At 41.3% G+C, this 27067-nt stretch overlaps 1 protein-coding gene across 2 annotated transcripts; it reads left to right on the forward strand.

Moving 5' to 3' along the window:
* Positions 1-132: 132 nt before the first annotated feature.
* LOC135493099 (uncharacterized) lies at positions 133-27003 on the forward strand. Of its 2 annotated transcripts, XM_064779990.1 has the most exons (55): positions 133-235; positions 2267-2328; positions 2592-2696; positions 2886-2996; positions 3164-3338; positions 4385-4548; positions 4888-5010; positions 5229-5371; positions 5535-5667; positions 5925-6152; positions 6310-6504; positions 6656-6790; positions 6874-7075; positions 7241-7429; positions 7764-7993; positions 8221-8393; positions 8562-8709; positions 8994-9103; positions 9276-9361; positions 9652-9899; positions 10292-10423; positions 10601-10656; positions 10755-10857; positions 11005-11101; positions 11290-11422; positions 11528-11603; positions 11742-11888; positions 12194-12255; positions 12524-12705; positions 13029-13166; positions 13338-13526; positions 13821-14026; positions 14354-15151; positions 15328-15457; positions 15589-16118; positions 16311-16457; positions 16765-16854; positions 17076-17182; positions 17439-17520; positions 17849-17995; positions 18210-18377; positions 18557-18756; positions 19065-19215; positions 19339-19652; positions 19942-20176; positions 20587-20682; positions 21040-21288; positions 21562-21672; positions 21897-22239; positions 22636-22859; positions 23017-23196; positions 23625-23728; positions 23913-24160; positions 25057-25260; positions 25843-25976. In XM_064779990.1, exons 1-54 carry the CDS (start codon positions 217-219, stop codon positions 25239-25241), a joined length of 9339 nt encoding a protein of 3112 aa, XP_064636060.1. In that variant the 5' UTR covers positions 133-216; the 3' UTR covers positions 25242-25260; positions 25843-25976. The 2 variants fall into 2 exon arrangements, with proteins under 2 accessions (XP_064636060.1, XP_064636061.1); XM_064779991.1 differs by lacking the exon at positions 25057-25260 and having other exon boundaries at positions 25843-27003.
* The last annotated feature ends 64 nt before the right edge of the window (positions 27004-27067 follow it).

Here is a 27067-nt window from a genome sequence, read left to right on the forward strand (position 1 = left end):
ACCGTACTAACGGGTGCGGAGAAGTCGGGCGACCCTGCTGATGCTGCTAATAAAGCGTTCGATAGTTGGCACCCTCAATGAATTGAATTTCCCGCGCCCGATCTCTGAGTTTGTTGAAACATGGCGGTCGAGGAGTGGATTTGGTTGCCAACGAGCTGATAAAGCGTGATATCTGCTTTCCTGTCGAAGTCTGGATTCACACAAGTAACAGGAGCGATGGGGAAGAAAGGAAAAGGTATGAGCAACACAATATAAAACTTATGCTTTATAATATGGCATGTATGGTTTGGTGAGGGTCCCAACTCTACTTGATATATTCCATAGCATAGTGTAGTATGACTAGTATATACAGTGTTAGTGTACACCTCTCTATTAAGGACAACCTCTCTATTAGGACACTAGTTTTGGTCCTAAATTGGTTGTTTCCATTCAATTTGACCTCTCTAATCAGGACATCTCTCTATTAAGGACAGCACTTGTCAGTCCTGAGGGTGTCCTTAATAGAGAGGTTCTACTGTATATTCAGTGGCTGATGATTGACTGAAGGCTGATTGACTTGACTTGTCAGAGAGCACTCGAAACCCTGGCAGTGTATTACTAGATCCACTTGAAATTACGGTAGAACCTCTCTATTAAGGACACCCTCAGGACTGATAAGTGCTGTCCTTAATAGAGAGGTATCCTGATTAGAGAGGTCAAATTGATTGGAAATAACCATTTTGGGACCAAAACTAGTGTCCTTAATAGAGAGGTGTCCGCTAAGGGAGATTCTACTGTATAATGATATATAAGTAAGGCTTATGTAGCAGTGTATATTATGCGTACAAGTTTGAAATTTCCTTTGGGATAGAATGTCCAGGGAACAAAGGCTACTTTAAAACCCTATTATCTCAGGTATTGACAGTCATGGCCTCGATAGAACCATTGGCATTGTCCCTCAAAATACAATAGGGCCGGCGACTTTATCCAGGGGGGGACATTTTCTACCTCTACACCAGTAGTATATAATATGGAGCGTCACACCAGAAGTGTCCGGACTTACAATTAGGTCGTTATAGAAGTGCCTGAAACACAGGTGTCTTGATTAAAGAGGTCCTTATCAGAAGTGTCCAGATTAAAGAGCTCTTTATTTGGAGCATCTGGATTAACAATTAGGTCTTTAGAAAAGTGATTAAAGAGGTCTCAATCACAGTTGTCCTGATTAAAGAGGTCGCAATCTCAGGTGTCCTGATTAAAGAGGTCTTAAAGTGTTTTTTATTGGTTGGTCTCAATTCAGGCGTATTTATCAGAGGTGTATGGATTTAAGACCCTTTTAAGAGAAGTCCTCAATATAAAACAAGTTTTGGAACAGTACTATCTCTAATTTTTTTAAAACAACAGACATAATAAAAAAGGCTCTGGCAACGAAAGAATGTAGGAAGGTATCCATGCACATTGTGATGCACATGAAATTCTTTACAAATCAATCCATAGCAAATGCTCCAAGTATTGACCTAGCTCTCAAGAAAACATGATATTTTATTGATAGACTTCCTTTCATGGGAATAAATTGGCCTAGCTATAAGATTAAGTGTAAATGTGCCTAATTTATGAAAGATTTGTCATAAAGACCTGGTACATATCGGTACTTTATATTCATGATATCAATAAATGAATCCGCTACACCTTCAGTCAATCATAGGCCACAGAATATATAGTAGAACCTCTCTATCAAGGACACCCTCGGGACAGACAAGTGCTGTCCTTAATAGAGATGTGTCCTGATAAGAGAGGTCAAATTGAAGGGTAACATTGACTGCTGCACAAATCGATCAGAAAGCTAGAATGTTTTTTCTGTGCAGTTTCCCCATCATCCTACTGACTTGTCTAATGTGCCATATGGCAACTTGGGAAATCTCTTATAATCAACCTGATCTGGTAGCTCTGATCAGTTTTCCACTTACCTCCTTGTTAGGTGTTCTTTCTAATCAGCACTACATACCCATACTGCCTGTAAATAATGCTTGTTGCTTTATTCTTTCTTTCCCCAGAAATTATGGTTGAAGGCGCTACTGAAAACCGGGAGATCGGCACAAGTATAAACTGAATAGTCTATCATTCCTTTCTTGCTGACTTCATAATAAGTACAATTTATTGGGTTTCCATTATTTTACCAATGTCAAGCCATGAAAGCCATCTTTTGAAAATGGTCATAAAGTTTGAAATGCACCCTGATCCCAATTCCAGAATCGACCATGCTAATCCTATCATCTCCTTACGGTTTCAGTTGGAACAAGCATAATATTCGATAAGAGAGCAGAAAACCATGTCAAAGGATACCACCCTCTGGTAAGCTCACAGTGTTTTCCATCACTCATCACAGGCTGAGTTCAGTCTGGAGGTGGACCTGTGTGAGTTGGTACGTAAGTTGGCTCAACCCTTAAAATCTTGAGAGTCAACTGAGTCTGGAGGAACTCTAGAATGACCGCGTAACAAAATATTGAGTCGACTGAGTCTGGAGGAACTCTAGAATGACCGCGTAACCGATCAGCTGCAGTTTTGCAATTTAATTATTCTATATTTCCTGATGACCTCTGTTCTGTTCCTTTCAGGGTGATGTGGCAAACTCGAGCATTGGCGCCATCAAACATCTCGATCTTGGTAGCGATGAATGTGTCACAGATGCCGTCTTGTACAAGTTAGCTCGTGCACCAGGAGTAAGTAAACCAAGATGCTGAAGACTCAGATTACAGATTAGATAAATGAAGGCATTCGCAGAGACTGTAAATCGTGAAAATAGGCATGAAAATTTACAGATCTACAGTAATGAAAACCTGCAGCAATTGAATTGTTCGATTTATTTGTTTCCATGTAGGCCTACTTAAATGATTTTTTTCTTATTATAGTGGGATTTCAAAAAGTTGGAGACAATAAATCTCTCTGGATGTCGATATGTGACAGATCGCGGGATCAAGTGGCTGTCGGAAATAATGAAGAAGTCTGACAGTATTGAACAGGTATGTGATTGGTCATTTTTCAAATTTTCGAACGAACGGAGTAGAACTTTAAAATTTAACAACAATTAAATTTCTATAATCAGGTGGAGCTATTTTTTAAAAATCACACCAAATATTTCCAGGTTTATAGTATTGTTAGATAAAAAAGCTATTTTGATCTGTTTCAGGTTCAACTTGATGGCTTAGAAAACGTCACCGAAAATTGTTTTGCTCATTTGGCGGATACTGCAACAATCAGGGTCAAGGTCACGTGCACAGGTTCTGGCGTTCGATTCGTTAAACCTTATAATAAACAGCTCATTATTGACTCAGCATCAGCAGCCATTGATGAGGTTTTCCAACGTGAGTTAAAATGTATTGAAAAGAGTTTGGTCCCTCTGGTTGGTAAACTTATCATCACACTGGTCTCATTTCTAATAACATAACATAAGGTTGAATCTGGGTCATCCTATTGAACTTTCCACTTCAATATCGTAGTGCAACACCAAATTTTCATGAGAATTTTTTAATTTTCACAAAAAACTTTTTTCGATTAGAAAACAGATCTGCCAAAATTAAACTGTGATTTTTTTGAAAATATTTGTCAATTGTCAAAAAAATGAGGCATGAAAATCTAGAGGTTTACAGAACTTTAAAAACCTTTCCTTACCCTGCCATCCAATCCATTTGACTTGACTCAGGTGAGCTTGCAAACATCGTTGAAAACACATTTGAAACCTCGGTCTCCGATGGCATTGACATGATGAGTTTTATTACAGTCATTAATCCATGCGTTGTTGAATTAAAATTGCCATCTGATTCTAGCGACAATTTTCCTTGCTATACATACAATGTGAAAAACACATATCCATCCCTCTTTTCTCCCTACGAGAACATGAATTATAATGTCACTTGTATTACACCCGTGAGCATTCTGTACTCCACAGACCAATATGTATTAAGTTTCTGTGTTTGCCACATCACACTGATTAATTCTCAGCACATGACGATTTAATCACTGTTCTCTTTGGTTCACATGATACCGCGTGCCTGCTTTTCAATGAAGTGTTGGAAGTATCCTTTCTCCATTCTTTTGCACTTGCGTCACGGGGATATGTGACACTTCCGATTTTCGAAAGATTTATGTGTTTTTTCCTCCTGAACATGCGGAAAAGGGTTAGATATTCAGCCAAAATGGAAAGATCTCTACCTCTGGTCTGAAGAAATTCCTTTTTTTTTAAATTGGACCAAAAAAGGAATATTGGAGTAACCAAAACATTTGAGAATGTGAAATTACTTACTTGGCGAATCCGTAACCTGAGAAATGTGAGCAATGATGGGCTAAGTGTCTTGCTGAAGGTCAGTCCTGTCTGACCCCAAGACTGATTCAAAATTCTTGTTCTTTCCAGAAAAAGCCGTACCACAGAATATAGGCCATGTAGTTGTCTGTCCGGAACAGCACACAAGATTCAGCCTGACAGCCTATATCGGACAGAAAAAGAAAGAACCCCTCAAGCCGTTGTTTTACCACTTGGGGGCCGGGATTGCTTGGACAGAAATCAGCCCTACACATGTAAGTTTGCCAGGCTATTGGCTTATCAGGCTGGAGCTTATCCCGGATTCTGTAGCATTTAGCAAGAAGGGAATATCACTTCCCTGGATGGGATGATGGGCCATCACGGGTTAGCTTCCCAGGCAACCAAGTGGTTTCCGTTTATACTAGCTACTGGGTCAATGGAAGCAATGTACATGCAGGGTTAGGTGTCTTGCTCAAGCAATGGTGATCCTTCCCAAGAGTCAAGCCTATGACCTCCTGATAATGAGCCCAGTAGTCGAACCACTATGTCATTTATATCCTTGTATAATCTGTATGCATATTTTTCAAATCTAACTTAGTTCATTTTGTCTTCAGCCCTGGTTTGAGAAGATCATTCCTGATGAGCCGTCTGTTGTCGTCATTCCCTACGATTCATCGACCGCTGCTAACACAGTTGAAGACCATGTGTTCAACATCATACGATACTTCGTTGGCAGGGTGAGGTTTTTTTCATGTCGCTGTTGTGAGGACTTTATTGGTTAGATTTGTTTTAACTCCTTTACAGCCGGAAGTCACCCCCCAAAGGCCTCCCCTTCAGGCCCGCCTAGAAATGAATCTATCGGAGATAAATGTGTGATTCTTGTTTTTCGCACGATTGACTAAATTTTTCAGTAAATTTTGGATTAACACTCAAGTTTCATTTTGTCGATTTCCAGAGTCCACCTGTCCATAAAACGTACAGTGCATGTCGGTTCATCGTGGTTGGAATTGGTGGAGAGCATGCTCCGCTGAAGAAGGCTGACCTTTCTACATCTCTCGGCATAAAACAACTAGAGGACTTCATCAAGGAAAAGGAGAGGTTAGAGAATTTGCAGTTCTTTCTCATCTTATAGATCCCATAAATCTTTGCAAAAACTAGAGTAGGCCGGACTGCGATACCTAGCCCTACCCATCTTGGCAGGATTTTGACCTGCACTAGCTCTCTTGTTATGAAGTTTTTAGTGCATACTTCTTTGTTTCAGAACTTTGAACGATTTAATCCAACTGCAACAAGAACAATACGCTGAGGCAATCAAAATGGTAGAAAACCTGAAGGCATTCACAGAAACAAAGGGAATGATTGAGTTCATGTCAGTCAATATAGATGGCGCTGGCGTAAGTGTTTCTTCGGACAATTTTTCATATCTTTCGGACATGTTGTAGGGGGGTATTTTTGTCAAAAGAGAGGTTTTTGTTTTGCCCGACAACAAGCGTAAAGCTGTCGGTGTTTATGGGTTTGCCAAAAACTGTAAGAAGAGCATACTAAAGTCCCAGCCTCGCCATCAGTATATTTTGATTGCCGGGCAGGCAACGTAATCTCTTAGATTCTGCTCCTGACCTGCCATTCCGTGCATTTCAATTGGTTCTTACAGGGACTGCAAGAGTTCATCAAAACTACTGCCGATACCTTGCTCGCCGATCGCCAACGTAGAGCGCATCACTACTCTTTTCCAGCCGACTTCGAGAGCGTCTTTACAACCTTGAGCAAGCAGCATGGCCATGCGATCACCATGGACAAGTTTGATGAAGAAATCGAAAAAGTCATCCAACCAGGTGACATCAGACGAGACAAAATGTTGGTGAAACTGTTTCATAATATGGTAAGTGAAATGAGTAATGTAAAATTTGACTTAATTCCAATAAATAAATATCTTTTGTGATTTTTAGCTGAAAATGGCAGAAAATCCTGCGGTAAGCGAAAGGGTAAGTATGATAGTTTCTGAGGTGGTCATGTTTTCCATTAATTGTTTTTTCTAGGGAAGATGCATCTATTTAGACAGTGACGCAGAATCCTTGGTCATCCTCAACATCTTGTGGTTCTTCGACCTTATGAATGACCTCATGACGACAAAGATGACAAGTTGTACTAATGTTATCCCCTGCCTCACTCAAGACATAGAAGGCTTGTCTGAGGACGAGATGAAGACATTGGTGAAGACTTGTGGGTCGGACGTAAGTAGACTTGTTTTTATATGGCTCAATTTGCCGATTGATCTTTTGATTTGACTTTCAGTTGAACAATAGCAATTTCCTGGTGGATCCCAGTGCCAGTACATTTTCTAAAACTTTCTAAATATCCCCTGACATATTTCTTTCCTTCCAGTATTGCCTGTTAATGCGCCTCATCTGGATAAGTGGACCAGTCTTGACCATCCCCTGCTGGAGGGAGGTACCATCGGATATTGACAAGATGGTGTCGGTCAATCTACAAAATGCAACCAAACCACCAGTGCCATTGGTAAGTTGGGGACATGACAAATCAGATCTTCAGGATAGACACCACTATTTTAGCCATCACTCCGCCCCTCATTTCTTCTTCAGGAGCACTACTGGCAGGAAGGCAAAGAAGAGAAGAACCTCTACACTGCGAGTAACATCTTCAAGTTGGTGTGTCCTCCCCCTGGGGATCTGATGTCGCGTGTGGCAGCCCTGGTGTCAAACGTGGCCCGTTTCCAAATCTTGTCATCCCAGGGATATGTCGTCCATCAAGGCGCTGTGGAGGTGATTCTTTATATGAAGAACAGTACGTAGGTCATTCTTGTCACGCTCCCAAGGTTTTGTTATACCTTGTACTTTCAAGAGCCTGAAGGCTTTATCTTTGGGGTCGAGATGATCAGTCTGTTCATAGCATGCAAGTCTGTCTGTGTAAAGTCCATGAGAGTAAAAGGAGCTCACTCTTTCATTACAGTGACTGAAATCATTCTCGAAGCACGCACAATCTCACCTCCAGGGAAGGAGAGCATGTTCGAAGAGAAGAAGGATCTACGCAAGTACCTGTGGAGTGTTCTCAACCTCCATTTTGATTTCCTGGAGTTTATCTTGAAGCAGATCGGTGCCATCTACAGTATTGTGAGGAAAGGCGGCGACTGCGGACCATGTAAGTAGGAATGATAGTAAAGCAGTCAATGGGCTTATGTTCCGATAAGATGTGTAACACTGAGCTCTACGAGGAGATTGACCTCAATTATTCTCTACCTGATGATTATAAAAAGCATTTGAATCCGCTTCATTTCAATTAACTTTGGTAGACTTTGTCACACTCAGTGGCACTCAATCCTGATTTGACAGTTCTGTGTCTGAAACTGCAAGCCCTCAGGTCATGGTCCTGAGCTGTCTCTGTCAGCACCTCTCTTCGGACTCCAGCACACAGTGATGCGTGAGATGCTTGTGATAGAAGATCATTTATAACATGTCTACCGTACTTCTTCCAGGGAACTTCTCAATCTGCTCACATCACACGTGGGAGAAGCCGATCGTTGCCGCTGGAGAGACTTTGAAGAAGATGACAGTGTGTACGCTGTGCCAGAACTGTTCCTGTGATGGCATCCATTGTGATCATAATGGCGTCCCCGGCGGAAAGTATCGTGAATGTGGGTGCGAGACTGATGTGACCGCGTGCTGGAATTGCGGGATATGTCGGAGATGTGCGGAGATTGTTTGGGTAAGTCTTTTATGTGCATCGGAATTGTAAACCCGTTACGATGCAATTAGATTCTTATTTTAATGAAAAGCATTGTTAATTTTGTAGCTTGTTTCTTTTCTGGAGTCAAGGTAGTGGTGTCACAGTGTTAACATATCTGAACCATACGAGAATGAGTCTGCTCCAGCATCTCAGCACCTGTAAAAATGTTGAGGGGTGAAAACACTAAGACCATCTCCTAATTACAGAGAGTTAAAAGCTACCTCAGACCAAGCCAGGGGGATTGGAAACAAATGGTCCTGAAAGATCTTCGCAACCCTGCCTGTAAGATGTTCTTGACTGCCACAGACATCAATGTTGTTTTCAATGAACTAGACATCTTCACTCCGACTGCGGTTGGTCCTTACGTTGCCTTGATTGAGTGAGTACGACGTCTTTATTTTCTGGATAAGCTATAAGATATAGAGCCTTTCCCTGAGGATTTTTGACCTATTCAAAGGGCAGGGCAAAAGGACTCTAAAATGGTTTGTGGCGAAAGAAGCAGTTACGGAACTATATGTACCAAATAACTAGATACCTTTCTCCACAGCGTTGGCGGAGCAAGCAACGTGCAGATATTCCCTGGAAATGTCACAACTATCACAAAGCCAGTGGTCGACATTGACCAAAACACCCTGAAGCCAAGCGCAAAATGGAACAAGGGGGACCAGCTACAAGTCCGGCTCCTCACCCCTAAGGCAAGTGAATTATCAGACATGGAAAGGTTGGCAAATTGTCGGACCATGATATATATATAGCTGTGAAGATTTTACAAAATCTCTTGGTGACTCAGTAGACTTTTACTTCATTGGTTTTCTACAGGTTCTAGTCTGTTTGATGACATAAAGAACTGTTTACCCAGTTCATGAGTTTCCTCGGAGGTAGTGGTCAACATAACATTGATCAATTAGTCAATTAAAGAGTTCGAATATGATTTAAATGACAGCTAAAATGGATTGACAACTGTCTGTTTGATTGGCAGGCGACAGTCAAGGATCTTGACAACACAGCATCGGATGGCCTAATGACTACACTTTTCAATTCCCACATTAGTAGACGAGTACGGATATGGCAAGCAGAAGGCATTCTTGCGTAAGTACAAGTAGGTTCACGGTGGAGAGAATTTCATTTGGAGAGGACCACAGACCATCCTTATAAAGATATGTCTGTTTGGCTAATTTCTGGCCTATCCGGCGTCCTGAAAAAGACCACTCCCTCTTCTTTTGTAGAATAAAATGATGAATTTAAGTTTTCTCTGTTTCAGCTACACACCCCTGACCATGTCACCACCAGTCGGTCTCTATGCTGGCAAACTTCCTCTCTCACCAGAGCACAACTACTTCGAAATCGGTGAGCACAATTTCTCAACATTGGTCCACTACCTATCGAGTCATTCGTTCCTGTTTTTAATTTGATACTGCTTATAGAATTGTTCAATATTGTTTTGATGGAAATTTCAACCAATATTCAACCAAAATTGGAGTTACTGAGGTGGTGGGCTTAGCTTGGAGAGGAGTTTAGTAAAATGTCTGGTCAGGTAGACGCACACTGCACTGCTCATAGCAGATCTGCAGTACTGCCTTTAACAAATTGCTGGTGGAATTTCTGACACATTGTATATTCTGTGTATATATCTGTAGGAATCCTTGACATGGGCAAAAAGGGGACAATTTCATTAGGGATTATACCTGAAAATTATCCCAATGATCAGCAGATCGGGTGGCGCGATCGGTCAGTCGGTTACCATGGTGATGATGGAGGTGTCTTCCTGTCGTCCGGGTATCCGCAGAAGAAGTTGGTAACATGGAAGGCTGGAGATGTCATTGGATGTGGTGTCAACTTCAACGACGATGGCACTAAGAATTTATATTTCTCCCACAATGGAGAGGTAAGGTTGTTGGTCAAAGCTCTTGAAAGAATACTGTATATTTATAAAGGGCATTTTCAGGTCTTCAATCTTTCTGAAAAGTTGAATTCACAGACCACTGTAAACTTCATACTGACAGATATGAAGTAAATTCTTTCTATTTCATATTCTCGACTGCTAGAAACATTTTAAAATAACACAACTGTTCAGGCCTACTTTGGAGCTCTGCTGTTGGAACTAGCTTCCAAACAAATCAAGGTCTCGGGCAAGAAAATTGATTCAATAGTGACAGTGGCTGTGGCCTTGTGAGAAATGGTGAATTTCTCTACTCACGAAGCACCTGCTATCCTGTTGCATCTCCAAGTATCTGTCCTGTGCTGCACTTTAACTTATCATTTGTTCTCTGTTTACAGAAAAAGTATGTCCTGACTGGAGTGGATAGTCTGCCTAAACAAGTCTACCCAGCGGTAGGCTTCCATTCCAAGTATGAGAAAGTCCGGCTTCTAACAGAAAGTGTCTGGAAAGCATATGGACAAGTCGACATGGTGAGTGACCTGCTCAGAATACACACTGCTAAAACAATAAACCAAAACTAGGCCAAGTTGCACATCGTAAACTTTGATCGAGTGATCCAGCACAATAAAGTTCTACAAAAATCTATGAAAAATCCACATTTGCCACATCTTACTCACACGTGACATTATTTCCCTGCCTCTCTTCAGGTGAAGTCAGCCTTCCGTGATCCAGATACACTTTATGGTGAAGACGTTCACATTAGGTAAGGGAATTTGAGACCACTGTGGGACATCTTATACACCTTGGCCTTGTGTCGTAAGTTGGTTTATTTTTGTTCATTTATTCAAATGTTTCTTTCAGCCCGCGCAAGAAGCTAATGTTTGAAAAGGCATCCGGTTGGGGAGATAAACGTATCAGTTGCATCTTCATGAAGAATGTGTCCAAGCAGTTTGTTGTCCTTAAGGTAAGGCCACTGGAATGTTTCTCCTTGTTTAGTGGATAGGTCTTCAGGGTATGGACATTCTCTCATGAACATTACTTTTGTGTTTCCAGTACATTTTCTTTCCTGGGTTTATAGCAGATTTAGTCGTTATTTTCTTTTCCAAATCAGGTTGTGCCTAAAGCGAAGGAGTACCACATTGCATCGTTTAATCCTGTGATTAAACCTGGTGAAGACCGAGTTGTCTACATTCGAAGTGACTGCCAAGGTAGGCCGCACTTTAAGGATTTTGTTTCATTAAAAAGTGGAAGTTTTATCACAGGCTTTTATGTCCAACTTCAGCAAGTGTGTATTTCATATTGCAGACAATTAACCTTTGCTGGGAGAGTTTGTAGGAAAGTATCCAACCGATATGATATCGTCCAGTAATGAAAGATGGTATTTTCTTCATTACAGATGTGAACAAAGACTTGACTGGGGATATGTTTCATGTCTTCTACGAAGTCGTCAGCGCAACTTTGGATGAAGATGACTTGGCAAATATAGCAGATAAATTGGATACATCAAGAGATGGGAAAAAGTGCCACAAGTAAGTCTTAGGGCTAAACAGACAAAGAGTGTCCGGTGTGCAAATTAGGATACCTAATGAGGATACCTAACCTAGGACTGAACTGTTTGCAAACTTTCTTTTCAGGCTGAGATTTGATTGGGCTGGGATAGATTCGGCACAGTCAAAGCTGAAGCCATTCGAAGATGAAAAACCAAATGGTGTAAGTTGATTTTCCATTTTTCTTCCTGTTTGTTAATTGACCTTAAACGGTTGCAACTGTGACATCAATTGCAACTGTAGGTTTTCCAGATTGCTAACTTCTTTGTAAGTTTTCATTTGATTTTGTATTACCTTTTAGGATTCCGTGATCCTAGAAGTGCGAAAGAATGGTGCAGTGATCCACAAGTATTGGGTACCTAAAGCAACGTATCATGTTCAGTTGGCTTTCCCACAGGCGATATCCGAGGCTCTTAACAAGATTAGCATGCATATGCCTAGACAGCCGGTAAGTCTGTTTAAAAGTTTACTTGTCTATTCCTAAATTGGCATGCACATGTGGAACAGTTAGGAGCACAATTAGAAATCAGATGATATCTTAATTGTCATGCAGTGAGTATATATTACTGCATTGAGTCTTACTTGTGAGCTTATCATTCTCCCAAATGAATACGATAATGGTTAGGATGTCAGAAGCATTTTGATATGTGTTTGATGGTACATATCATACTTTTGAGAAAAGACAAGTCTTTAGATCAATATTTAAAGATATGACCATTGACCTTTTGAATAAACTTTCCACAAATTTTTCAGACGTTTGATCTTCCTGATGATTTTGAGCCAGGAATGCTGCTTGAGTATTCTCCACCAGGAATGTAAGTATTCTTTGGCCAGGTCAGTGTAATGTCACCTGAACCCTTTCAGTACTCACCATTTTACATCACTCAGAACAGAGATGTGAGTACCAGCACGAGCTTCTCCTCCTAAATGGCTCCAACCTTTAAAGTTGCAACCATGTAGGGTTCATTTCAAAACATTGTACATGTGTTGATGTTCCTCATTTCAAAATTTTTCATTTTGCGATTGAAAACGTCCAACTATTTTACTTTGCAAATTGCTATAACTTTTTCTGACACGTTATAGGGACGTGTTTGTCGCTGGCATAGTCAAGGAAGTCAAGCAGAAGGGCCAATTAGTGATTGAGCCAAAATACAGGCCAAAAGATTCCGATGTCGAAGTGGTGTACACCACCTTAGATTCCAAGTCTAGTGCTGTGAGGCCCATCGCAAGACCTCCACATGAATTGCCAAAACTACGAGGAATTGGTAAGAATGAGGAAATTGGAAAGATGGGTCATGATTGTATATGAAAGTGTTTTTAATGGGATATCCTATTGCTGAAATTTGGGTCACATGGTGCTGTCTGCATCCCTGACTCCCTGACTCGCTGAATCACAGACTGCCTTAAGCCTCAGACTCCAGGTGACACTGTTACTTACTTACTTAGTCCTCTTCATCCCTGGTGCTGGGGCATAAGGCCTTAAAGGTGACACTGTAGACTTGGACTATTTCATAGTATAACGTGTCAGAGCATTTGAGTTTTGAATATGAAAAAATCACCAACATTCTCGTTCTTGTACCATTTTCAGAACCTACCGATCTGTGGGACGTAGCACCCCCTGCGTTGTTTGCACCAGACCAGATCAAGCCGAATATGGTTGAGCATCTCTGGGGGTTCTGTATCAAGCGTGGGACGCGATGCAAGACAAAGTCATATTTGTACACAGGTTAGGAAGAAATGCTTATATTGTTTGTACCATCTTATACTTATTTGTGAAACATACTGAGGACGGACAGTGTCAAAGCCACGGGGGTCAAGATGAAAATGAATTACAAATGAAGTTTGAGTGTGAGTATAAGTCAGTGCATTTTTTTTCTAAATAATATTTCCCTTGCAGTTCAGGAAAAACAGCTTGCTACCTTGTCCTTAGAGCTTCTCTTGTCAGACTCCACTGATAAGCTTCCCGATGAAATGATCCCCTGCACGTTCCTGCCACAGAATCTCGATGCAACGTTGGTACAGAACCCGAACATGACACGTCTTGCGAATTTCATGGAACTAAATGTGCATCCACTTTGTTACCCAGGTAAGAAACTCGTATAGCTTCAGAAATCCGCAAAGATAACTTGACTAAAACTGGTGGTCTTACTTTTGGTATTTGACCCATAATCAGGACATTGTCAGTTAAAGACACATGCTCATCACTTGTGACCTTAGGCTTGACACTTTGATTGCCATAACTGTTGAATGAATTGTATAACTGCATTGCTTGTATGAGATGCCATTGCCACTAGGGTCTTGGCAAAAGACGCCATTGTACCTGTTACCGTAATATTTTCCCTGAGACACCATTCGTAGCGTTGTCGTCTTTCTTTTTCAGTTGGCGAGTCTCACAACCTTGTAGCAATGACAAGCCCTCATATCCTGGACAGCACTGGTGTACAGGCATCAGTTGAACCTGATCTGATGTTCCGAGAGTTGACCACTGCTTGGGCTTTTGCAGTACTTGGAACAAGACAGCCTCAGTTAGGAGCTTGGTCGCAATTGATTCAGAACAGCTCGACTTCTCTCCAGAACAAGCACCAGGTAATGCACTGCAGCCAGCTTTGTTGAGAACAGTGAGAAAATAGGTTATGCAGGTATTCTGAGCTTGATTATCTTTTACTACATGTATGTTTGTTGCATACATGTATTTGTGTTTGTGGCCAAAGATCGCCTCCTTTGATTATTCAAAGCTGAATGCTTTCTTGTACATTGTAAGACTGTGAAAGCAGGGATGGCTCTTTTTGAGATTTTGAAGAAATTGTCCAGTGCATGAACTTGTGTTAATCAGAAAATGCCAAATAAGAGCAATGTATTGAGAATGGTTGTACCTGTTGCGATAATTCAACGCTTTTTTTGAATAAATTACAGGTGAACTGGCGACTGCAACAGATCTTTTCCATCTACGCTGCAACTGTGAGCATCTTGGCCAATCATCATAATGGCATCATGGAGTTGGAGAGCTCGGAGGCGCACCAAACAGTCCTAGAGATGTTGCTGAAACCAGTCATCATTGTGGACCAGGACATCAAGTCAGGTTCATGGTGCGATCCAAAGAAAATCATCTGCGTCCCAGCTGAACCTGAGTACGTCTGCATCGGGCATTTCTACGCCAGGGAGCGTGAGCTTTGGCCGCCACATGTCAAGTTCAAACCAGAATTGTTTACGCCCTACGAATCTGACCAACACTGCATTGAATTCAACTTGAAGTCAATCGAAAAACTCCCTGAGAAATTCTTCACAAAATTTGACAACTTAGAGTACCTGCAGTTGAAAAATGCCAACAGTCTTGAGGAATTGCCAACTGATTTTGGCAACTTTTCGAAATTGCGTCAGCTCTGGATGAATGATACGACTATCAAGAAATTCCCTGTTGCCTTGAACACCGACCAGCTCACACGGGTACATTTGTGCGCGAGCAAATTCACGGACATCCCTGAAAGCATCTGTGACCTGCCGAATCTTGGCATCCTCGACATGAGCGACAATCCAATCAGTAGAATCACGCCTAGTATTGCCAAGTTGAAGAAGACCTTGAAAACATTGAATATCTCTGGCATTCCTTGGCTGAGCTTCCAGAATTCGGCGAGTATACTCCCTCCAGACTGGTACAAGCGGGAGAACTTCACACCTGCACAGAAACAGAACTTGAAACTTATTTCGGAAATGGTAAGATACAATCTTTACAATTACATCATACCAAATGAGAAGAATTTTTTTACAAAAGTAACCAAGGTGTCATAGATAATCCACATAGCCCCACACCAAATACTGAAATACTCGAACACTTTAAATGTTGATGAGATTTGTATTGCCTGATTTACTATAATTTTTACTTTTTTCAGAAACTCAACAAATTGTTTAAAGACTGTGATACTGACCATAATGGGATGCTGGACTCCAAGGAGCTGCCCAACATGAATGCTCAGATGTTCTTCCTCGTTCCTAGGATAGGGCATGACTATGAACCTGGAGGTGAGATTCAGATTTGATACAGTGGCATTAAACAAGTGCTTACAAGAACAGATGCAGTTTTGTAACAGGATAAGCGAATTCAGTGTCAGATTGAATGTAATGATATTAACATCATTCTGTCTTTGTTACAGATGCGGATGGAGGATTTCCCATGGAGGTTCTAGAATTAGAAGGACTCGAGGACCTATACCTGGAGAACCAGGCCATCCATGATGTCCCACCAGAGATTGAAAGGTTAACTAAGCTGCGCCACCTAAGTTTGAAATATAATCCACTCCTAGAAACGATTCCCGGAACAATAGGTGGCATGAAAAGCGTCGAGACCATCAACCTGCGTTGTTGCCCGTCAATGAAAACGCCGCCGGGTGAAATAATCAGCCGGGGCATCATTGCAATCAAAGCCTACCTCAAATATCTGTTCGGAGATGAGACAGAGTGCCACCGGACAAAACTGATGCTCGTTGGCCTTGGCGGCGCTGGGAAGACAAGTTTGTTGCGTGCATTGACGTGTGGCGAATACAAAACGAAACCAACAGTTGGCGAAGACATCACTGATGGGATCGACATCGGGAGTTGGACTGTGAGTCGGTCTGACGATAAGCATATCACGTTTAGTACGTGGGATTTTGCCGGGCAGACCATCTACTACAATACTCATCAGGTAAATCATATAGGTTGCATATCTTCAATCAAATATAAATTTAAAGTAACCTCCTCCTGGATTGCTCTACATCACACAGCCTGGTGATATCCGGTTTTCGTCCTCTTTGAATCATTCAACTTTACTGACCTCACTTTGATGAAACAAGAACCATGCCGCTGATAACTGTAATATAATCTTCTCCTATTTCAGTTCTTTTTATCCAAGAGGGCTGTGTATCTCCTCCTTTGGACCACACGTCTTGGGTATGAACATGCCGGCCTCGATTTCTGGTTGAGCTCTATATCATGTCACGCACCAGATACACCCATCTTCATTGTGGGGACACATTGTGATCAGGTAAGAAGAAGCTTGAAGCTATGGGGATAAGTTAAAGCTTGCACTTGTAATAGAAATCGAATTGAATACAATGTGGGTGAGTTGCATAGTGGTTAGATCACCAGGGTTGACCAAGACGTAGGATGATCTGTCTGGAGAAATACCACTGTTTAATCCCAGTGTCCTTGAGCAAGACACTTAAGTTGAGCTATGTTTGCCAATAGGCAGACTGAAGAGATTGAGATCAAAGTCTGGTGTTAAGTCAGACATGTGTTGGGTCGATTAGCTCTTGTTTGACTGCTTACAGCTATAAACATTTGTGTTGCAGGTTGCGAAATCAGAGCTTCCTAAACAGGAATTGATGAAGCAATACAAGCAGATTGTTGGATTCCATTTTGTCAGCTCAATAACTGGCACGGTAAGTCACCTTAAACCTATTGTGGCACGACTGCATGCGTGAACTGGACTCGCACAAAAGCTTTGAGGTAAAGGTTTGAGGATCTGTGTTCATTGAATTTCCTTGCGGCTCAGGAAAATAGAAATAAACATTGGCTTAGTGCAGGTATATTATGCATGTATATTCGCAGGTCATTGTTGAAATCTTAAATTGAGTGTCATCTTATTTTATTCATTATTCAGGGTATTCGAGAGCTACAGGAGGAGTTACTTGAGTCTGCGCTTGGCCAGCAGTACATGGGAGAAAGGGTACCGAAGATTTGGATGGACCTGGAGAAGAAGGTCTTGGAGTAAGTTGATATTTTGAACACCCATTAGCGGTTCTCATGTAGTTCTGAACACTGTGACACACTGTGATACACTGTGATGCACTGTGATGCGCTGAATGACATATGTCCCTATAAACAAGCTGGTGATTCAAAGTGCCTGATCAAATTCTCGACTCTGTTATTCAAGACGTTATCTTACAATTGGCCAGTTCAAGGCTGATTGGGGGATATTAGCACAATGCGCAAATGAACTAACTCGTTGCTGGCTATTTTTCAGTAATCGGCGTAACACAAGCATTATGAAGTGGAGCGACCTACAAGCTCATGCTCTCGAAGTTGGTATCTTTGATGAGAAGGATGTAAGTGTTATCAAGAGATAATAAAGACTAGTCTTTATCAATTCTTGGTGTTATCATAAGTCCTTCCCCTGCTTGTTTGATGGTGGAGTAAAAGTTGGTGCTGAGTTGACACATTCATATCTACCCAAGAGATTATGGTTGTCTCTTCAAAACTTCGGGTCAGAAAGAGGCTAATACATAATCCATTATGAAACATTGTAACCAAGGTGTTTTTAAATTCTTCACAATCTTCAGCTTCATCTGTCCCTTTAAACAACCATGTCCAGCTTGACACTCAATTCCCAATTCACTATGATGTCATATTCTCATTCTCGCTCCCACTTTGCAGACAAAACAAGCCATCCAGCTTCTGCACGACCTTGGTACAGTGCAGTACTTCGACAACGACTTCCTGCGAGAACACATCGTGATCAACCCGCAGTGGATTGTGGACGTGATGTCCTGTATCGTGTCTGTGAAGGAATCGCCTATAAGGGTAAGCACAGTCCCAGGATATCGCTGTGTCCTCTGTGCAAAAGGTGTGCATCAGCTGCGTGCAATGTAGGTTGTGGTTGGAGCATTGTGCATCCCATGCGCAATTTACTCATGACTAAGGCGGCATGTTGAAAGAGGTCGACATCTGACCATTTGACAAGATCATGAATTTTGTCGATGCCTGACCACTTGAGAAAATTTTGTTTGTCTTTTAGGATGGTAGATTCTTCCATAAAGATATGAAGATAATCTGGAAGAAGGAACGTGAAGATCTCCACAAGTGGCTGCTCAGGCTGACTGAGAGATTTGATCTGACGTTCCCGCTTGTCACGGAGGAAAAAATCAATGTCGTCCCTTGTTTGCTACCTCAGCAAGAACCTGGGGTGAGTTGAGTTGGAAGTTTTTGTTGACTCATCCGGTCATCATCATCCAAATGATACTAGAGTAGTTGGGATTGAGTGTCATATGTCGTAGTTTCAGGTTTCACACTGTAAGAGAAGAAAACATGCCACTGTGAATGCAGGAACTGTTAATCAAAAACCTTTTTGTTCTCAAACTTCAGATTGATTGGATGGATACGTCTCTTCCCGAGAATGACTCCATTCGCGAGATGAAGATTGTCTACAAGTTTTCCTACCTCCCTGCTGGCCTGTTCAACCGTGCCCAAGTCCGTCTGTTCGAGTTCTCTGATAGTTCACGCATCTGGAAGCAGGGGTCGCTACTCTCAAAGAATGGTCATCAAGCTCTTATCCGACAAACAAAGTAAATAGTTTTCATGACTTTAGGCAACGACATTGGCGAATGGGCATATAATTGTGCAGTTTGCACACATACATGAATGATTGGCTATTAACTTTGACACGTTTCTGATTTGCTGGGCTCGTACAAACTCAGAAGGCCCTTATCAAGGCCCCAACATATTTTAAAAGAGACAAATTTATGATTTGATGTATGCATCGCATGTCAGTCCTGGAATATTTGCAGAAATAGTGAATAGAAATGAATACTGTCAGATATAGAGAGTAAAATGCAATTCATTTTCTAAAATGATGTCATATTATCTGTTCCAGTGACCAGGAATTAGTTGTGCGTGTGCAAGGCCTGCGACCACAGAATATTGTGTTCATGATCCACGAAGTGTTTGAGCTACTCATCAAGGAATCATTCAATGGTGTTCAGTGCGATTTGTTTCTACCATGCCCCGACTGCCTCAACAAGGAGGTATGTGTTTGTTTGTTTATCAGCACCTTGACTGCTGTATATTTTAAGTTGCAATCAAAAATTAACTCCGGTTATAAGAACAACTCTGTAGGACTTGATCATTCAATTGTCATTTTATTGCAGAAAACCAAAAACCCAGCGTTAATGAAGGCGACACTGATCCGCCATGCTATGGAGCTGAAGGCCCCCTATCTTCAATGTCGGAAGTACTTCCACACGATCTCGATGCCGGAATTACAAGCAATTGTTCCGCCAGACAGCACAATGGATTTTGATGTTCAGATGGAGGCTAGTATTCTGCTGCTGCGCGACTTGCGCCAGGAAATGGCAACAGATGTATTCATGCTGTATTGCAGTGAGGATCTTGCGGTAAATGGTGGAGGCCCTGTGTGCCCTACACGACTGAAGGCTGATATAGAAAAAGAGGGCTATAAAGTGTAGGTATATGGCAAGTAATCCTCATTTAAAATTGGAGCATGTTGTGATGAAACCAAGGTAATCAATTAACTCTGCGAGTTTATTGAGGCATGTGGTCAAGTAGAAGCGTCCCTTTATATCATATCATATCAGAGGCCAATTTGACAGGTGCGCTGTTTTAGAGAGACCGTAGAAGAACCATAATGAGCAGGGTCAAGACTTCATAAACACCTTTTATCAATGGTGGCAAAGATGAATCACTCAATCACTTCAAGTATTCCATGGTTGATAGTTTCTGTTCGGTTTCAGTACATTCCCCAACGCCAACACAAGTGTCGAAGACATGACTCTCGGATTGAAGGACTGTAAGATGTTGATTGTCTGCATGTCAAACGCCTTCGAAGCAGACTACCAACTGTGTGATCTCTTCCTGTACGCACGCGACACCCTCGGCAAGCCATTTCTTGTCTGCGGCAGCGGACAGAACATGAATTGGCAGAGAGGCGTGACAGGTGGAAAGATGGCGTTTGTTGTCAGTGACGTGGTGAGTTGTCGAACTGTATGATATAAACCTTTTGGCTTCATCATCTGCACTTATGGTACTCCGAAAAGAGCAATATGCAGAATATTTAAGACATCAAAACATTATTGATATGATGGTTGCTAAGCTCTATGATATCCTAATGCTATAATGTTGCTCTTGTTAGCTCACCTCTGGGGAGCTTATGCGATACTGTGGCGTCCGTCGTCCGTCGTCGTTGTCTGTTAGCGGAGCACGTTTCGTCATCGCAGGGCAATAATGATAATGATAATTGATATCTAGACATGTCAGAACCAACAAAACACTGCCAATGGTTATACTAGCCAGAAACTGTTCTCCCCATATCCACTACAAATGACATGGACTACATTACCCGAGGTGACCACATGGTCCCTGGACCATTTCATTTTTAGGTTTACATCAATTTTACCAGAATTGATAACTATGAGGTCAAAATGAAAGAATTGAAGTCAAAGGTCAAGGACAAGTTGGACAAAGCTGCTGCTGAGGTTAGTTATACAAGGTGTTCCAAAAATAAACTTGGTTACTGAAGAGATGTGTGTACTGACAGTCATGTAGTTTGGTTTGAATTTGGTAATTAGTTGTTTTTTCGCATGATCTCACTGACTGATTGCCATCATGGTGAGATATGTAATGATGCTTTGAAAATGGAAGGCAATAAAAACTGTTTGGTGGTCTTGAAAATGAGGTCTTTGCCTCCATACGCATGGCACACACCCAGTCATTAGACTCTTGTGGTAAACCAGTTTGACTCCATTCTCTTGCCACTGGCCAGCTAGGCCCATCACAGATAATCTTTGTCATTATTGGGGATGCAGTCCTGAAAATGTCAGCCTTACTTTCAGAAAAAGTTCCCCCAGTGCTTTTTGAGCTACTGTTGGGCAAATTCCAACGAAGCCATCAAGCATGGTTACAGAGTTGAAGACGACAACACACTTGGCTGGGTCGATCCACGCGATATGAAAAAAAAGCTCGAGGAGGCTGGGATATCGTGTTGGTTGGACATCGAACAGGCGGGAGCCAAGGGATTGTTCGAGGACATCAGTGACGGAATAAAGTATGCTGATGTGGTGGTGGCCTGCGTGTCCCGAGAGGTAAGAGCAGATTTATCTTTGGCGAACAGGTAGAAATTGAATTTGAAATGTTGGTTGCTTAGGAAAACACTTTGCCGTCTCCTTTTGGGTTAAGTCAATGCATCTGAATGACAGACTTGGAAGCAACAAAGATTTTAGAGATTAATCTAGATTTCTCTAAGGCTTTGTGAAGATGAGGCTTGCCTATCCATCATCTAGTTTATTTGAGTAAATTATATTTTCCGATTATTCTCAAAAAAGGCTTAAGGTTAAATCGCATGTATTTTCTTCCAGTACAAGAACTCAGTAAACTGTATGATGGAGCTGAGGTTTGCTGTGACGACCATGAACAAGCCTGTTATATTCGCTTCGGTAGGACAAGGTGATGAGTGGGAACATGGCGAGGTAAGTCAAAACTATACAGTGCAAAGTTGTCAAGGAGTACAAGCAAGTACAGAATCAGGATCCGTATGCAGATTCCACTAAAATATGTAACTATACACTTTAGCAGGACATGGATCATGTGACTGCACATATATTTGTCTGAGCAACATTCACATGTTTGATATTGTTTGGTTAAGTGCAGTGCTGTTTTAGTCTAATTTGACGTCTCCTTGTATTATTCACAGATTGGAATGCTCATTGCCAGGAAAAAACATGATCTGAATGACCCGAACGCCATGCCGAAAATAAACTTCCAGGAAGAGAGCAAGAATTCCTTCAGTAAATTAGTGACGAAGCTGAAGGCATATCTCCCTGATGGCATCAAGCCTGGTCTTGGTGGAACCATGAAAGTTGCACGGGGACTTCCCAGGGCTGGATTGAAGTCGTCTGTTTCTAACAATAACATTGTATTTCAAGAAGAGTACGAGTTGTTACAGCGGAAGTATTTGCGTCAGGTGACCTGTTTCCCAACAGAGGGATATTATCCACGGATATTCGTCCTCGATTTTGCTGACGAGAAAAAGGAAGGTGAGAATTTTAGGAAGGGGCATTCTGATTAGCACTGAAATTGACTTGTAATAACCAATTAGCAGTTGTTCATGTCTTATATGTGATCCGTCACAGCAAAACCAGGCGCATGTCGCTCTGAGCTTGGCAGGTTGTGACGGACTGTTTGTTCATTTCTCTATTGTCTGCCTTTTGTGAAATATGAGCACATCAATTTCTCCCATTATCTTCTGGTGTCATTTAGGCTCATCTTCTGTGCGACATGCGCCTGGTTTTGGTGTGACGAGTCACATATGGTGATAAACAGTGCAGTGTCTGTGAACATTTCTCAATAAGATTTGTCAGCAAACATTGGGAAATAAAATGACATGCTTGTAAAAAATGCTCAAATAAAATAAAAATGACTTTGGCTTTCAGAGCAGAAGAAATGCTCAGACAAGTTTAGCATCGGACCACAATGCAATGCCGATGTCTCTGAAGTGAAGGAATGTGACGGAGTAGTATCAGAAGATCGTAAAAAAAGCGCACGGCCCAAGAGTTCCATGAAGAGAGAAAAGACGCTTGTCAATGACAGCGGCGCTCTGAGCAACGATTGGCGAGATGCCAAGTTCTGCTTCCGGATTCTTTGTGAACATGACCAGGTCAGTCTTCAAAAGATAGACCAGATGCTTGATTAGTCGTTGGTACTCAATTCAAATCAAATCCCACACTTCAAAGCTGAAATGAAATTCTTTCAGTTCAGTAAATGAACAGTGATATCATTTTGTGCTGATATCATGACCATATTATTAACTTCAGGGTTGGCATGAGTGCAGCACAAGCATTGACTACAACGTTTCATCTGAACGCAAGGTCATGTTCATCAATTCGGTTGCGCCATATCTGCTGCGTATGTACAACATCCTCAAGCACAGTGGCATCATGCTCAACTGTCTTGGTGGAACAAAGGGTGAGAAGTACATGTCCTTTATTAGAGAGGTAAGGAGCCTTCCCCATTTCTTTGATATCCTTATAATGCATACCAAAGGACCTGAGGTCTGATTTCAGCTAGGATTACTTTTTGACCTGCTCATACATGTAATCATGTGGAAATCCCTATGCCTCTATTGTAAACAGGATAAAAAATATTATGGTGTGAATGGTTCGAGTGGCGGTCTACAGCACCGAGGTTATCTCCAGAACGACCTTGCCTGTGGATCAAGATGCCAGGGCCAAAACACTAGGGACAGAGGCTGAACTGAGAGTGTAATGTTGAGACAGCTATTCAAATCTCCTATAAGAATTGGATGCTGACTTCAAATGCAAAAAAGACACACTCCTCCTCCTCTGAATCTTTAAAGAGACGAGACAGATAAATTTGGCATCTTCCAAACTACCAGTTCACTTTCGCAAATTCCTTTTTCCAGAGCGTCTCTGGTGACGTCCACGCGGAATTGAAAGCTTCATACATTCGCTGTCAAAACATGGTCAGGCGGTATGACCCAGAAAGAAAGATGGGCAACTTAGAGAGGTAAGTTTCTATGAAAATATTAGACTTTCATTTTGCCCTCCAACGACATGCCAATAACAGTCATTATTTTAACGTGAATTGAAGGAGCTCAGTGAAGTGTCTCTCAGTGAAGATTAAGAAGCAAATTTGTAGTTATTTAATCTTTATACTAGACTAAGCCTTACACATCCAAATTTTCATGTAGATGCTTGCTGCCCAGTGGTAAAATATTATGGTTGTGCAAGGATCATCAGGAGAAGAAACGTGTCATAGTCCTCAACTCGGACATGTCATCTGGTGAGATGGGTGAACAGGTCGTATTTGAAGAGGATCATCACCTAAAGGAGGCGCTAGTCAAGTACGCCCACATGACACAGCCGTATCGCATGAATCGGCCCCCAAATAAGAAGAAACTTCAGACCAAAAACGAGTCAGACAATGAGCCTAATAAAGGTGAGTGTTCGTTAATTAGATTTGCATCTATTTTTTACATCTTTGTGTTCAATTTGTTGTTAAAGTTCTGAATTTGGTTTCTTGTGTTATTATCCTGACAGTTTTTGTTTTCTGAGACATGTAAGATAGAAATCAGAATGTATAATGAAAATGAGTGATAAAGATTTAATCTTCTGCAATATTCTATGCAGGAGTTGACTCAATTGACGGTATGTTAAGCACAATAATCGGTATCAGAAGACCCCATAACAAACTATGATTAACAGGTTCTGTGAGCACTGTAAAAAGCAATGTTCAAGGGCCTGTGGGCTGATTTCTGTTGTTGCTGCAGGGCTGCCTACCCTTACACATTGGGGGGGGGGGGGAGTTTAACTCATGCAAGGCCTGTTTACACTTGTTTTCTGGCCTCAAGGTAGGCAGCTCTGTTGCTGCTGATTCCATAATGTTCCTTAAGTTCTATCTGTGTTCACCTGCATGTGCATCATTAAGTTTCTGTTCACCACCCTCACGTCTGAATTCCTTTCTGTCTGTGTGTCCTTTCTTCACATTCGACCACTTTCTTGGTGACGATGTGACCTCCCGCAAATTTTGACTGCAACTGAAAATCTACCCTTTCAAACTCCTCGGCGACCTAGTTGAACTTTCAATTTGAATGTATTCTCCCGATTTGACTCATGCTATCTTTTCAAGAGCATGCACTATTGTTTGTTTGGAAGCCTTCGAAACATTCCTCTGTTTCCGAAGCATATTCAGTCATCCATTAGTCCTAAAGAATAGTTTGTATAGAGAATTGGTATAAAAATTGAAAAAGGAATGTTATGGAATCAAGATACATAGCCTACCATATGGTTTTGATTACCACATCGGTGCCACCTCAAATAACAAACTTGTTACAGTTGCGGATGTGGCTGGAATGCTGAGCGGAGTGAAAAAGTGGCAGACGATCTCCGTGGAAACCGAGAAAAGAATGAAGAATGCTTCCATCCCCACACCCGCAGCACCTCATGCTCCTGGAAAGGATAAAAAAAAGACGAGACCTTCACTGACAAGACAACAATCGTCTGCCTGTTCTGTTCAATAGATCCTATATCCTGGGCATGGTATTGTCTTTTTCTTGGTAGTTCTAGCACCCTAATTCCCCTAACTCCTTCTTACTGAGTGATACACATGAATCCCAAAAGCCCCCGTCGATCCATCTGAAAAAAACAGTTATGTATTTTACATCTTTCTGTTTGTGAAAGTGCCTGCAGTTCTCAGCACTCACATTTTGCTCTGGACACAAACTTTTTAATTGTTCTCTTCAAGCACATTAGATTCACTTGAGTTTTAACACAGTACTGCTTAATTTGTACAGTGGCCAAATTTCCACTTGGCCATTTGACTTCATGTTCATGTATCATGTACACCTTAAAAAATTTTGAAGTAAGCAGCTCTGCGATACTATAAAGATAAGACAAATTTCAGTTGAAAATATTTATTATTTCCAAGTTATGTTGAATAAATGGGAAAGGGGTGGGAGTTGCATGTAGTAATGAGCGAACTGTATCTTTAAAACTAAATGTCTGATCAATGGTGGAAAAAACCAGTAAAAACCTGCGTTATGCGGTTTTTCGTATGAATCCAAGAACCCAGCTGATACCTGTTTCTTCGTATGAACTGCTGCTACTTCTTTCTGTTTCCAGGAGCATGGAAAACCACCCAGCTCTCGACCCCGATGAAGAAGAAGTTCAAAGCGGCAGGAGTAGCAGCAGCAGTTGCCGGAACATACGACCATAACCATGCCAATGGGAGAGTCGATATGGACAAGGGAAGCAAGACTTGTACTCTTATGTAACTTTACCCTCTCCACCCTGGATTGGAGCAAACGACATTTACTTCCCACTTTTTCTCCAAAATTATAACTGGCCAGGTACAATACAGAAAGAGACTTTTGTTAGGATTCATTGAAATTTTGAATCCCATTGATATTTATGTTGCAGCTGCTAAAAGTATTAGGCGGCGATGTTAGATACATGTAGCTTCTTTCTGTCATAATGAGTCATGTCTTTTTTATAAAGGCTGTGAGTTATTCAGGTGTTTATTTGCAATATACACACAAGTGCCAAATATTAACCAAAAATAGTGATGCGATTACGTTTAGATCAAGTCAATTAACATTATAGGACAAGAGGCACAATTGAATTATTTAAAATGTTCTTCCCTATTTAACTATGTTTAGTGTAGTCTTGATAGGTGTTGGCAGCAATCGATGATGTTCTGAAATACTGTTACAGGCTGCTGTACAGCTGACATGACCTGACTGAAATGACCACGAAATCAGAAACAGAAGACCTGTTTTTCTGGCCTTATTGTGATCATTTCTTGATTGAGCAATACTGTGATGAAGCAAATGACTGCTGATGCCACACATCTATATGTGGACTTAAAGGGTGTCTCTAAACCAAACGGAGCAAATATTGGCTCATTCAGCCATGTTGAATGGTATTTTGTGAACATCTTTAGGTCAAGATGTATTTGTGAAATTTGAAACCAGTGTGTATATATATTTTGTAGTATTTACCTCAATCTATTTTGTAGCTTTACTCTTTATTTTTATTCATTGACCCCGCCTGCCAAAGAAAATCCAACTTAAAGGGTTATTTTCCCGCCAAGTAAATCTTCCATAAAGTTCTTTTTTGTGGGCTATGGAAATTATACTCTAGCCCAGATTCCAATTGTGATGGAAATGCATAATTGAACAGTCAGCTGAGGGCTGTTTCTGTGTCATTTGCAATAACATTCCAATGTCAAACTGTGATAAACTTTGTTCAGGTACAATGTAGACAATAAAACTATTCTTCTGATGATTCTTGTTGCATCTATTTTTGGCTTTTATGACCAGGTTCTTTATTTAGAAAGACACACCAA

This window comes from Lineus longissimus, chromosome 9 (assembly GCF_910592395.1).
Source record: "Lineus longissimus chromosome 9, tnLinLong1.2, whole genome shotgun sequence".
In the NCBI taxonomy this organism is placed as follows: domain Eukaryota; kingdom Metazoa; phylum Nemertea; class Pilidiophora; order Heteronemertea; family Lineidae; genus Lineus; species Lineus longissimus.